This window comes from Xenopus tropicalis, chromosome 5 (genome assembly GCF_000004195.4).
Source record: "Xenopus tropicalis strain Nigerian chromosome 5, UCB_Xtro_10.0, whole genome shotgun sequence".
Taxonomy (NCBI): Eukaryota; Metazoa; Chordata; class Amphibia; order Anura; family Pipidae; genus Xenopus; species Xenopus tropicalis.
The window spans coordinates 33615880-33630713 of NC_030681.2; the positions used below are offsets into that span (position 1 = coordinate 33615880).

Genomic DNA, 14834 nt, shown 5'->3' on the forward strand with positions numbered 1-14834 from the left:
ATAATAAAGCTTCTGTGTAGCCATGGGGGCAGCCATTTACAGGAGAAAAGGCACAGGTTACTTAGCAGATAACACATAAAACCCCATTATATTCTACAAAGCTTATCTGTTATCTGCTATGTGCCTGTGCCTTTTCTCCTTTTTCCCAGCCTCAATGGCTGCCCACGTGTTGACATAGCAGCTCATTTATATAAACTATAGTAGCGTTTCTGTTGCAAACTTACCAGTTTTACCAGTGCAGGGCAACTATACATTATATTATAATTACTTTAAAACACTTTCATTTTTTGTGTGTTACTGTTCCTTTAAACTTGTATTTTGGACACAGCTATATGGAGCTATTTGCATTACTTAAGGTGGCCATACATGTAAAGATCCGCTCGCTTGGCGAGGTCGGGGGCTGCTAGGGAAAATGCAGGCTAAATTATAATGGCGCAATGGGGCAGTCGGTTCGGCGACCGCATCAACGAGCCGATGTGGTCCCCGATCCAACTAAATATTTTAACCTGCCCGATCGATATCTGGCCGGCTCGATACCGGTCGGGCATGCCCCTTTGTTCCTGCCCCTACACAGGCCGATAAGCTGCCGCATCGGTCTAAGTGACCGATATCGGCAGCTACAATCGGCCCGTGTATGGCCACCTTTAGTCTGCTAGGCTTTTAGGTATAGCATGCAACCATTCTTTTACAGGTATATAGAAAGTTCCCTCATCCCATCACTGATGGGCAAGACAAATGCATCCAAGGCCAGTGGAAAGTAGGGATCCGCTGAATATGCAGTTTGGTTTAAGAAGACTAAGGGCTGTGGCACACAGGGAGATTAGTCGCCTGCGACAAGGAAGATTTGTCGTGGGCGACTAATCTCCCCAAAATTCCATCCTACCGGCGAGAATGTAAATCGCCAGTGGGATGGCATACGCGGCGCTGGCGATTTGCCAAAGTTGCCTTCAGAGACAACTTCTGCAATCGCGGCACCGCGTATGCCATCCCACCGGCGCTTTATATTCTTGCCGGTGGGATGGAATGTGTGCAACAGCCCTAAGGGTGAACTGAATCTAAACCTTTAGGCTACATCCATACTGGGCAATCTGAGAATCCGCGAATCAGCCGATCCGCTGGCCTATGTTGGCTCCTGTGCCTGCATCGAAAGGCACTGCCTCGGTCTTGGTGAAGACACACACAGAGTATTTACGTTCGTGCCAGAATTTGTTCCCAGTGTGTATCCAGGCTTACATGGTGCCTTTAAATGTTGACCTATGAGCCTGCGTAGGCTGATTAACATGGCTAAACACAGGCTATTAATCAGCCCTCTCTGGCATTAGCCTAAAAGTCATGTGACTTAAGGTCTGCACAGCTGAATGTGACAGTGTGGCAATTTCTAAGGACAAAGGTTATGTTAAAGATGTACAGAGTTAGCGTCACCTTCAAGTTAACTTTTAGGGGTTTATGTAATTAAAAGCCACTAAGTTTCCCAGTAGCAGACAGCATTTACTGGTCACCTGTTTAAAACCATCTTATTGGTTGCTATGGGTTACTGCTCCAGGGCAAACTTAGTGCCTTTTATTACATATAAAGAATAGTATGTTATCAAATGGCCAGTTCTTAGCAACTTTTTTTTTTTTGTAATTATTTGCAAATGTTTTAATTATTTGCTTTCCTCTTCTCTTTTCAGCTTTCAAAAAAGGGTCACTGAACCCAGCAGCCAAAAAGCTACTGCTCTTTTGAGGCTATAATTTCATTGTTATTGTTACATTTTAATATTTATCTTTCTATTCAGACCCACTCCTATTTTTTATTTCAGTTTCTCATTTGAACCACTGCCTGGTTGATGAGGTGATTTAGTCCCTAGCAACCAGATAGCTGCTAAAAATCCAAAATGTAGAATTGATGAATATAAAGCAAATTATTTAAAAAATCCCATATAATAAAAAAAGATTTTTTTAAGGATAGCACTCTCTACAACACACTACCAGTTAATATGGTATGATTTCCTCATCAATTGCTTTGGAAAAATATTCACTGTCGTTTTTGTGCCAGCCTGATCTCCACTAAGTTCTGTATGTGCTGAATATAGTTCATATGTAGGAATGGATATGAAGCTGATCATGGATGCATAATATATTTTGTAGCAACTCCAGATACAGAGAAAATGCTGCTTGGCCTATTGTGCATTTGGCACAATCAAATGATCATTCTTCTGAAAATACCCTTGTATGCATTTACAGTGCATTATGGCCATAATAACATGATTTCAACAACCCTTTGCTTTGGCGTCCAGGCCATGACTTCAACCACCCTGTTCCTTGGCAGGCAGTTATGGTGCATATAGCTGTTAATGAGCTTGCCTACAATACATAAAAGGTTTTCTTGAAAACAGGCAACACTTCTATCCAAAAAGTCTTTCATTTAGAAATGTTTTGTCCATTTTGATTTGTGTATGTGTGCAGTAAAATGTAAATTTAAACTCACAACATTCTTGTGGTTGTTTCTATGTAAATGAAGAGGTTTCAGGCAACTCCTCCTGTTATTAAATATTTAGTTTTTCTTTACAAGATTTGTTTTTCTGGTCATTTGTTTTGTGCTTTTCTTTACATGTATGTGTTTCCTGTTGTCTTTTCAGGATATCTCTGCTCAAGAAAGCAATATCTTAGGGGCCTTCTGTGATATGAATGTAAGTTTAAACACAAAACTAAGTTCTTTGGAATAAATAATGAAATGCTAGTCAAAAATTGTCTTTTGCTAGTATGTCAGATGTTTTTCTACATAGTCACAGCTATGCCCAGACAGCATTTTTGACATCTGCGAGCTGAATTTAACTTTATTATAAATAAACTTGCATATTACTTTGACCTAATTTGTCCTTTCAAATTAAGGATCCTTACTCTCATACTGTGTCCTCAGAGACCTAGGGCTAAATGAACACAAGGGTTCTGCCTGTGCAAAAACACAAAATGATGCATTTTCATGTCAAAGTTTGCTCCGTGTGTCTACGCACAGGCCAACACTTGTGCCTGTTAGTGCAAGTACACAAAGGAACATCGGATTTTCTCCACCTGCTGAGAGACCAGGTGGAGAAAAGCAGAGACCAGCCCATTGTGCTCTTATCCTAATTCTTATTCTTTATCCAGATTTATAACTATTTATATTTATTATAAAGGACTCGGCACTCACAGGATTTGCAGAAAAAATCAATCTTTTTAAATCCCATGACTGAAATGTTTATTTTCTGCAAATCCTGTGAGTGCTGAGTCCTTTGTTTCTTTACATGGTGGCTACCTTACCCGGCACCCAGGCAGCTTTTGTTTTGGTGGTGTGTGCCCTCTCCTTATTATGTTGTATATTTATTAAAATATATTTCTTTGCTTTTTTTTTTTTTTTTTTTTTTTTTTTAGGATGTAGAAGTACCTTTGCACCTTCTCCGTTATGTTTGTCTGTTTTGTGGAAAGAATGGACTTTCTCTCATGAAGGATTGTTTTGAATATGGCACTCCCGAGACTCTTCCCTTTCAAATTGCGCATGCATTCATCACTGTTGTATCAAATGTAAGTTTCTTTAAAAGAAAAAGTTTTTTAGAAAGTGGAATGATTTTTCTTGCTGGAAATTTGTTCATAATACTTTAGTGCAGATTGATAGCTTCCTGTGAAGGTACTTAATCTTGCCTAAGGAATTAATGGTATATGCCAGGTCTGTGCTGGCAAAAACACTTCAGCAAAAGTATCCAGAGACCCCTTAAAAAAAGCACGTCCTCAGTTTAAAAAACACACTGCTGATTTGCCTGTGGAAGTAACAGCCGCACAAGAACTATTTTGTGATGGGTTATACTTACATTTTCTAACTTGCAGTAGTGTGTTTAAAAATAACCGCTCATTGGTCGGTATTGGCAGCTGCACTTGTGCAGTTTAGCACCGATGTTAGTAAATTATCCCTACAGTGTACAATGCCAGTCCATTCCTGTTTGTGACAGTTTGGGCAGCTCTGTTCTGCCCATACACGGGCCGATTAGCTGCCGAATCGGTCCAAGGGACCGATATCGGCAGCTATAGTCGGCCCGTGTATGGGCACCTTTAAATGATCAATGCTTCCTTATGCTTTGTGGCAGAATGGACGCAATCCCACCAACAGTATTGCAACATGAAGTGACAAACCTTCCTATCATCATCATTTATTTATATAGCACCAGCAGATTACGCAGTGCTTCACAATATATTTAAACAAACAGGGATCTTAATAAGTTTAACAAACAAGGGTATACAGAGTAACAATAGGATCAGAGGGCCCTGCTCGCAAGAGCTTTTTAGCCTATAAGATTAGAGGCTGGTATAAAAGGAGACGGTAGGCAAATTTATTATTAATACCCTTGGTTGACATTGGATAAACTGGTGTCTGAATACTTTTGTTAATACAGTGTACTTTATTTGAAGTTGTACCCTGTAATGATGAGGAATTAGATAGATTACCAATCCCTGCACTCCAATGTGTGTATTTCTTCTAATAAATACAAATTTTCTTTTAGATCAGAATATGGCTGCACATCCCTGCTGTTATGCAACACATCATCCCATTTAGGACCTATGTCATAAGGCAAGTTTTATTGTTACCTTCATCTATTTATAAAAATTAAATATTTAATAAATATTATGAAAACACAGCAATGCTATTTGTGTTCTACCCTGGCAATAACTGAACATGTATTTGTACTATTGAACTGATGACTTACGTTAAAATAAGCACATTTCTGTGGCAATTTTGTGTTCTGGGTATTGCAGATTGTGTACAAAAATAACATTTGCACGTTTCCATCCATATATACTTCCATATGGCATGCTTTTGTACCCTTGATAGCCTGCGTGGATGGACATTGATTCATGTCTCTTCCTTTCCTCAGTTTCAAAAAACAAAATAAACATCTTTTTGTCACTGCTGAACTCTTGTCTGTTGAAAGACACTACATTTCTCATGACAGAGTTTGTATTTCTTGCTGATTATGTTCCTGACTCTTGTGTGCCAAAGCAGTGTTGTGATCCCATTTATCTTTATTGTCTTAACCCGTGGCCTTTGAACTCTGTTATTTGCCTCTTGTACAACTACCTGCTTTATCTGACCTTACTGATTTCTTCAGTTGTGACCTGTCTGCTCTTGGGCTGCTCTGCTTCCAGCTCAACCTGGCTAAGATGCTAGTCCTTGGTAAATTGCCCAACCATGTGTATTTTTATTCTTTATTTAGTTAGTACCATATTCAACATGTTGTATAGAGATAATACATCATTCAAGTCCATACAGTCCAATTTCTTATCACATTCACACACTGTGTGGGAAATCTTTTTAGGCTCAAATAAGCCTAAATGCCTATTTGGAGGAAACCCACACAAGCACACAGAGGAAATACAAAATGTTTGTTGAAAGTGCCCTGGCTGAAATCAAACCTAGGACCCCAGCGTTAGAAGGTAGCAGTACTAGCCATTGCATCTCCTTGCAAAGTCATATCATTATCCAGCTACTAAAATATATATATATTTAACATGATGTGCTGGCACTTATACACAAACGTGTTAATGTGTACATGATATACACTATATATATATAATTTTGGCAAACCCCCCTTTTTTTTTGTCTTTTTACAACAGGTATTTATGTAAATTGTCAGACCAGGAGCTGCGGCAGAGTGCAGCGCGTAACATGGCTGATCTTATGTGGAGTACAGTAAAAGAGCCTTTGGACACAGCTTTGTGCTTTGATAAGGAGAGCCTTGATTTGGCTTTCAAATATTTTATGTCACCTACCTTAACAATGAGACTTGCCGGACTAAGTCAGATTACGGTAATTCCTCAGTTTCCTACATGTTAATTGGTAGCTTTAGTGGTTGTTCAGTCTCCTGCATGTGATCATTATAGGGATACATTAGTGTTAATTAGCACAATAAAGCACATATACCTCCTTTTATACACAGACATGCCTGATTCCGCAGGTAGAAAGGAAACCATGAAAGTGTGTGTGCTTGCAGTTTAGTGCAACCCTGCCATCACCTACCGTGATGAATTCTGGCACTTAAATTCCTTCTTCTTTCCAGGGAATCTTTGGCCCACTCACTATGGAAAGTAGACTGAATTCAAATCCTAGAATTTATCATCACAGTGAAGCAGGGGTTGCATTACACTGTAAGACTAAGGGCTCTGGCACACGGGGAGATTAGTCGCCTGCGACAAATCTCCCTTGTCACGGGCAACTAATCTCCCCGAACTACCATCCCACCGGCGAAAATGTAAGTCGTCGTTGGGATGGCACACGCTGAGCAGGCGATTTCGGCAAATCGCCGAAGTTGCCTCGACATTCCTCAGAATGTCAAATTTCATTCTGAAAGACTGATGCAGATCTCAGTAATTTAAGATATATATAATTATAATATATATTGTATTTATATATTTTGTATCTTATACATAAGTTAAATGCCATGACTTTCAGTAACAAATGCAGCATGCATTTTTTTATTCAACAAGATAAAAAGATACAGTTTCCCATAAGGAATTATACAGAACGATTGTCATGTTCCTAAAGAATGTGCAATTCTGTATGATTCAAAGAAGATTTTATATTTGTATGTAGCTGTCAGACTTACTAACACAGGTATTCTCTCCCTCTATATAGAACCAACTGCACACATTTAATGATGTCTGCAATAACGAATCTTTGGTTTCTGACACTGAAACGTAAGTGGAATGTAATTTTCTGTTTTAAGCTTTTTGCTAGGTAGTATTTATGATATATAGCACTTTTAGTGCTTTCAATTAAAGGAACAGTAACACTAAAAAATAAAAATGTTTTCAAATAATTAAAATATAATGTACTGTTGCCCTGCACTGGTAGAAGTTGCATGTTTGCTTCAGAAAGACTACTATAGTTAATAGAAATAGGTGCTGTGTAGCCATGGGGGCAGCCATTTAAATTGAAAAAAGGAGAAAAGGCACAGGTTACATAAGAAGATAACAGATAAACTGTGTAGAATACAATGGGAATCTGCTACTTATCTGTTATCTGCTTAGTAACCTGTGCCTTTTCTCCTTTTTTCAATTTAAATGGCTGCCCCCATGGCTACACAGCTGGGTATTTATATAAACTGCAGTAGTGTTTATGAAGAAAACACACAACCTTTACCAGTGCAGAGCAATAGTATATAATATATTAATTATTTTTATACACTTTCATTTTTTGGTGTTACTGTTCCTTTAAAGGAGAGCAAAGCCTAAAAATATTTTGGCTAGAAATGCTGTGTTTCAGCACCCCTATTACAGTAATGATACAGTACAAAATCTTTCACAGCAGCTCCCTGTCTTGTTTTGTTAGGTCACCTTTTATGTGCCATTGGCACTACACATGCTCAGTGAGCTCAGCTCATGGGTCATAGGAAATTATCAAAACACGAGTAAAAAGTAAGGTTGCATTTGTCATAATAACTGATACTGCAGAGCTTACTATTAATTGGGATGCTAAATGCACTGTTTGTTAACTTGTGCTGTAAATCAGCAGAAAAGTAGATGGGGAGCTACTGGGCATGCCTTCCCTGTCAAAGGACTATGATGGCCTTGGCCAATATTATATTGTAAAGGGATATCAAAATATGAAAACATCTGCTGCTATAGCACAAGTGACATCATCTAACTGACCTTTTTTCTACTGATGAACTAAACTGGAGTGGATATTGCATTAAATACATCATGTTAAAATGTCTAAAGCCTTTGATTTTTTGTTATTTTGTTGTCAAAGCTTGTGTTTTTTCTCTGTTATAGCTTAGTATAATATGGCCTAATAGGTATTTGCATCTTGTAACATCATAAGGATACAAGTGTTTAGGCTGGTGCACCCATATAGCCTGTTTCCAAACTTCCTCAGGGTGCTGGATCTCAGCACCCCTGTAGCCTGTAGAACAGTGACATCTAGTTGTCAGTTGAAGAAGTAACCCCTGTGGTTGGCTTCATATTAGCAAATATCTAAATGTGTACTCTTGCAGTCTGTATGCCAGTGACGCATCTCTGGTTAAGTACTGACCGATGAGTAGTTGTCTGGACTCTGACTACTGAAGTAGTGATTAAAGGGGATCTCTGGTTTCTAAAACAAAATTTGTTAAAGAGCTTTACACAACACATAAACCCCTTATATACCTATCACTGTAATTTGTATGAACAAATATCGTTTTTATATCCTGAAATACAGCTGCAAAACAGTTTCCTTTCTGTATCATTTAAAATCCTGGCAAGGGAATAGGGACTAAAACATTGATGTTACAAATTGAAACAACTTCTTCACAGCTAGAGACGGCATGCAGAACCTACATAACCCACAATGCATTGCACTGTGATGTTCCTTTCCTTATTGACATCATATAGCCGCAGCATTTATTACTTTGTTGGTACACATGTCATTATAATTTGTTGTGAATGGTTTTAAAGCTTTTCAAATGTTTGGCCTAATTTAAAAAAGGGATCACCATATTTGTGTTTTTTTTTTCCAGATCTATAGCAAAAGAGCTTGCAGACTGGCTTATCAGCAATAATGTAGTGGAACATATTTTTGGACCAAATTTACATATAGAGGTTAGTGAATGAATAGGGTATAAATATAGAGTGGTGGGGAGGATGTATTCATGGTGTGAGCCTGCTCCACTGGCATACATGTAATCAACCTTTTTTTAGTAATTGGCCCTGATTTATTGCTGCCTGAGGTGATCACTACTCTGCTGGCAGGGAACATCGGGATACATATAACAATGGATAATGTTATGTTCTAATTCATTATTTTTGCAGATTATAAAGCAGTGCCAAGTTATTCTAAACTTTTTGGCTGCAGAAGGTCGGCTAAGCACTCAACACATTGACTGTATTTGGGCAGCAGCACAGGTACTAAATGTACTAATTATGTTTATATGGTACATTAAGTCTAGAAGCATACATACTATTAGCAGTAGTTTCCAGGCAACTAAACTGTTATTAGACAAAGTATGCATTATGTGGTAGTATTTAGCATCTCTTATACGGTTGCTGGCTGGATGTAGATACAACTTTATGTATATTCTTGGAAAAGTAAGATTTGTTGCGGGCGACTAATCTCCCAGTCTGCCACAGCCCTTAAAAGTTGAAATTGCAAAACTTAATTTTCTATCCATCCACCCCCTCACTCTATTCATCAAACGATTATCATTCTGTCTAGCAAGCAATCTAGCTAGCAATCTACCAAAAATGTACTTGTTTGTCGCGGGCGACTAATCTCCCCGCTGTGACATCCCACCGGCTAGAATGTAAATCACCGGTGGGATGGCATACGCAGCGCCAGCGACTTGCTGCAATCGGGGCACCGCGTATGCCATCCCAGAGACGATTTACATTCTCGCCCGTAGGATGTCGTCATAGCGGGGAGATTAGTCGCCCGCGACAAGGGAGATATGTCACGGGTGACTGATTTCCCCGTGTGCCGCAGCCCTAAAAAGGGTAAGTTAAAAACAAAACAAAAAAAAACTTTATTTGAACAACATTGCCTTACGGAGTACGTACTCATGGGCTAAGTTTTGCAATTTACATTAATTTTGTAATTGTGAGGTAGGGCAATGTATAAAGCTCATTCACTCTTACTGTGCTCCACTAACTGCCTTTTAGAATGATGATTATATTTTATTTTGTTGTAGTTAAAACATTGCAGCCGATACATACATGACCTGTTTCCTTCATTGATCAAAAACTTGGATCCAGTGCCTCTGAGACATCTGCTCAACCTGGTATCGGGTCTTCATCCTAGCGCGCACACTGAGCAGGTAAATCCTGTACTCCTAGTGCATGTCTAGCCTTGATGGTGGTCTAAGCATACATTGAAAGAGTGTAAGGGCACTTTGCACAACACTGTGGGCTATATTCACTAAAGGTGGCTCTAGAATGAAATGAATGTATTCTTTTGGTATCACATAATTCAATATACTTTACAGTGTGTTAATCTGTGCATTAATGTTGCATAATTTTGTTAAAATGTGTGTTTTCACCCCAAAAAAATAGTTTTAACTCGTCATATACAAACTTTATTAACATATTAATGGAGATTGCAACCTGTTGTCATTGTACATTCCATAACTTCTGTAACCATGATTACATGGATCCCCGCATGTGTTATTGTATATGAAAACTATTGGGACATCGAAGTGCTATGGCTCTTCTTTGCTTCCTTGTCTGCTGATGCACTATACTCCTACTGACATAGCATGCTGGTAGATGAAATGTCCAGTCTGGACAGTTCAGCTGGGATCTGAAACCCCTGAGCTGGTATACAGACCCAAACAGTATGGCATTATGGTAGAAATAGCTGAACTGCCTAATGAACCTTCTCTTATGGGCAATAGCACGTGGTAAGATTTTTTGCCCACTGTTAAATCTGCTCTGTCGCGACCGACAGTTCTCCCAAAAATGCCTTGTCATTGCCTAACATTGTGATTGCTGCAAGTAAAGCATTTTACAGAAGTGCAAATTTAACCCCGGTTTTGATAACTTTTTATTCAACAAATGGCTCAGAAATCATTATCTTTAAGTAATGAATAGACCTATTAAAGTTAACCCAATGCAATTGTAATGGACATTTGTTTATACAATTACACTGTTGAACATTTGCAATTTTTTATTTTTACTGTAAAATCTGTTTTTCTCCTAATAGGACTTTGTTCCCTTTTTTTGTAGACCTTATACTTGGCATCAATGCTGATCAAAGCTCTCTGGAATAATGCACTAGCCGCTAAAGCTCAGCTTTCTAAGCAGAGCTCATTTGCATCATTGCTGAATACTAATTTACCAATGGGGAATAAGAAAGGTAAGTGCTTGTATTGCCCTCAGTTATTTAAATATTTAATTTATTTAATTTGGTTGAGCTTCTTTTTGCTTCATATTTTTTTTCTGTTGATACTAATGTTGGATATTGGTGCCCACTGCCTGTAACTTTGTGGGCTGTAATGCATGATATTTCTTTCATTTTCTATATATTTTTTTCTGACCTGGGTGCCAGGAGTAAATATCCAAACTATCCTTAAGACAATGGATTAATCAGGTTATATATTTGGTAGTGAGGCACTACTGCCAGAAAGCCTTAAGAGGACATTTTCTTGTGCCACTATGGCTTCACAGGCAGAATGTGCTAAAGTATCTTTATTGATTGAACTATTATTACTGAACACACTGAATTTACCTGTATGCTCCCCCCCCCCCTTTCATTTTCTACCATCCAGCCTTGGTAGAAATTGACCTTCTGCTTTGTTTTTTGTTTTTTAAACATATCGCCACCACCTTGTTTTAAAATGTTTTTGTTTATTTGATACTTAGACTTATGCTGTTTTTTTACCATTTATAAGCCGTATAATGGAGCTACCATAACATATAATAAATTCTTTATTTTAATTTTAGGTTCTCCAGCAACCAGCCCTCAGAGCAGTGACAACAGTGACACTCATCACAGTGGAGGAAGTGACATTGAAATGGACGAACAAATCCTAAATAGATCTAAACATGTACAGCAGCGGCTGTCTGACACAGAGGTACATTTTATGGAATATTTAATTCTGATTATATGCGTTTAATGTGTCTTTAACCCATGAGAATGGCTAAATTTTGCCAACAGGTTTTTATCTCAGTTTCTGGTTGCTTCCTTACTTTGGTCATTTAACTTAGACTTTCTGTCTCTTAAGCTGGCCATACATGGGCCAATAAAGATTGTTTATTTGACTGCTTATTATTGAGTCAGAAGCTAATTGGTGACCTCTGCAAACAACTAGATTTTATAGTAAATGACCACCTTTAGTCAGCTCTGTTATTTTTTTATATTTTGTGTGGGTTTTTTTATATTCACAATTATTCCTGCAAGAAAAATATGCTGCTATTTAACTTCAGGAACACAATTTCTCTTGAATAGCTTATAATGAGAACTGTGTGATGGATGTGTAGTGATACCTGTTTCTGCAATGGAGCCATGTGAGACATAGGGCGGTTAATTGTAGACCTGCACTTAACACTTAGGGATCAATACATAATGCACATTGCTGCAGAAATTAATCATCTTATCACTTTTTAGTTTAAACAGCTTATAAAACTTACGTTTTTAGTGTTTTGATCTTAAAAGCAGTTTCTACAATTTATTTATATTATCTTACATTTTCCAAGGAATCTATGCAAGGGAGTTCAGATGAAACTGCTAACAGTGGAGAAGATGCAAGTAGTGGACCTGGAAGTAGCAGTGGGCACAGTGATGGGTCAAGCAATGAAGTGAATTCCAGCCATGCAAGTCAGTCTGCTGGAAGCCCAGGCAGTGAGGTGCACTCTGAGGATATAGTTGATATGGAAGCAATGAAAGAAGATGATGAAGAAGATGAGCATTCCATTAACACAGCAAAAAACAGAGTTTCTGAACTTCAAAAAAGAAAGCTTGAATCTCAAGCAGGCATATGTTTAGGAGAGTCACAGGGTCCAGTGGAGAGAAGCACGACAAGCAATGGGTCAGGCAAGGACTTAGTGTTTAATTCTGAATCGGTTCAACCAGGCGACAGCCGAATTCGTATTTTGGATTCCTGTTCACATCCAGAAGAATCTGAACATGATATGGCAGGAGAAATGAGCACTAGCCATATACAGGGCTCCATTGATACTTGCATTGCTCGATCTGGTGACTTCCTTGGAGAAGCCATTGGAAATGAACTTTTTAATTGCAGGCGGTTTATTGGACCTCAACATCACCACCACCACCATCATCATCATCACCACCATCATCATCATCACCACCACCATCACCACCACCACCATGAAGGGTAAGTTATCTTCTTGCATATTCTGTAATTAACTGTTTGATATTGTGTGGTAGAAGAGTGCATTAGTTACACAACTCTTTATAATTTCAATATGTTATGTTATAAAGACTAAAGTACCAGTGAGACAATTGCGCTTTAACCACAAAGGTCTGCTACTCAGATATAGTAAAACAGCTCTTCAGCTGGCTGTGTAGACATTTCGTTGGCAAATTTAATTGATTCCTTATAAATTAGTTGGCTGTAATACTCTATTATGCATTATGTGCTTTGTTTTTAAGAACATGTCCTTAATTATTTTGCATTTCAAGATGCTGTCTACCTTTACAGCAAAACCAAGCTGGAGACCTGATAGTATGGTCTCAACTAATTGCTGCCATTGCTGGCAAGTGGTTTGGTAAATGGCTCAGATATACCCTAACTTTTTGTTTTCATACTTTAAAAGTTTGGAATACTGTCATGAAAAATGATGGGATTGTTAAATGCTCAGGGTAAATAATTTGCAATTTGAATTGAATACATAGGGACTTGCAATACATAGTAAATGAAAACATGAGACTATTCCTAAATTAGGTAAGGTAACACAAGCTCTCTACCAAGTATCTGTCATGGGAACATGTGGATCAAACTTTTAGCATCGCAATCATTCTGAGATTAAGAAACGATGACGATGCTAAAAGTTTGATCCACATGCTCCCATGACAGATACATGGTAGAGAGCCAAACGATCGAAATACCCTGGATTCTCCCGATATCGGATCTGCCAGTGTATGGGGGACCTTAAGGCTAAGGACTCTGGCACACGGGGAGATTAGTTGCCCGCGACAAATCTCCCCGTTCGCGGGCAACTAATCTCCCCGAACTACCATCCCACCGGAAAAAATGTAAGTCGCCGGTGGGATGGCACATGTTGCACAGGCGATTTCGGTAAATCGTCGAAAATGCCTCGCGAGGCAACTTCGGCAATTTGCCAAAATTGTCTGCGCAGTGTTTGCCATCCCACCGGCAATTTATATTTTCGCCAGTGGGATGGTAGTTTGGGGAGATTAGTCGCCGTGACAAGGGAGATTTGTCATGGGCGACTAATCTCCCCGTGTCCCAGAGCCCTAATGTTCCACAGAGAGATTTAGTTGCCCACTATCTTTATCATAGATTTCTGCTAACCCTAGCATATCTCTAGGTAGACTTCTCAAACATAATTAGTTTATTTTATTAAAGTACCATAGTCATATAATTGGCTTTTAGTTTTGTGTTTACATGACACTTAATTGTAGGCCTATAATTAGATGTTGTTAATATGAAATGCATAAGGCGATTATCGGACTATTGTACTTCAATAAACTAATCACCGTTTCACCTTTTACACTAATGGTGGCCACACACGTTACAATTATGAGATGCAGAAAGATCGTTTGTACCCTCCACTAATGTTCAGAGCTGAATTGTCAGATATGCAGGTAGAAACAAAAGACTCTACCCCTATCTGATGATTCAGCACTAAACGCTTGCCTTTGCTCAGGTCACAACTTTCTGGATCAGCGAGACAACTCATATCCAAGGCTTTTGCCAATATCTGTCACCTCGTCTCCCGCCATACACACACACCGAATGTCGTACAAAACTTTGTTTCAGTTGATAACATTGGTTTAGTGGTAGCTGTTTCCCTAGCTGAAGGACGGCACATCCCACCCTCCTCCCTGTGGTGGTAATTCTTGGGCATATTTTGTTGTTCTATGAATATTAAGGACATATTCGCTGCGTGTATGGCGGATCGATGAGACAAACGATATCACAAAGGCTGCGGATATTGGTTGTCTCGTCGATTAGCCAGGTTAAAAGATTTTAATCGGGCACCATTGAAGGCGCCTGAACAAAATTTGCGTTCAGGGCTGAACCGACAGGTGGAGGTAGAATTCCTACTGTTTCTACCTCCACATCTGATGATTCAGCCCTGAACGTCAGTGGGGGAAACGAATGAGGTTGCAGGAAAGATCAGAATTGCTACGTGTATGGCCACCTTAAG

At 38.9% G+C, this 14834-nt stretch overlaps 1 protein-coding gene across 3 annotated transcripts in view; it reads left to right on the forward strand.

Moving 5' to 3' along the window:
- usp34 (ubiquitin specific peptidase 34) overlaps positions 1-14834 on the forward strand; it is a 121538-nt gene that overhangs the window by 27026 nt on the left and 79678 nt on the right. For all 3 annotated transcript variants that reach the window (XM_002939508.5, XM_012963832.3, XM_018094155.2), the window contains 11 exons: positions 2621-2671; positions 3393-3542; positions 4514-4581; positions 5625-5817; positions 6643-6704; positions 8504-8585; positions 8796-8888; positions 9671-9796; positions 10704-10833; positions 11421-11551; positions 12174-12814. In XM_002939508.5, coding sequence (XP_002939554.2) covers positions 2621-2671; positions 3393-3542; positions 4514-4581; positions 5625-5817; positions 6643-6704; positions 8504-8585; positions 8796-8888; positions 9671-9796; positions 10704-10833; positions 11421-11551; positions 12174-12814 — 1727 coding nt within the window. The remainder of the gene's footprint in view (positions 1-2620; positions 2672-3392; positions 3543-4513; positions 4582-5624; positions 5818-6642; positions 6705-8503; positions 8586-8795; positions 8889-9670; positions 9797-10703; positions 10834-11420; positions 11552-12173; positions 12815-14834) is intronic.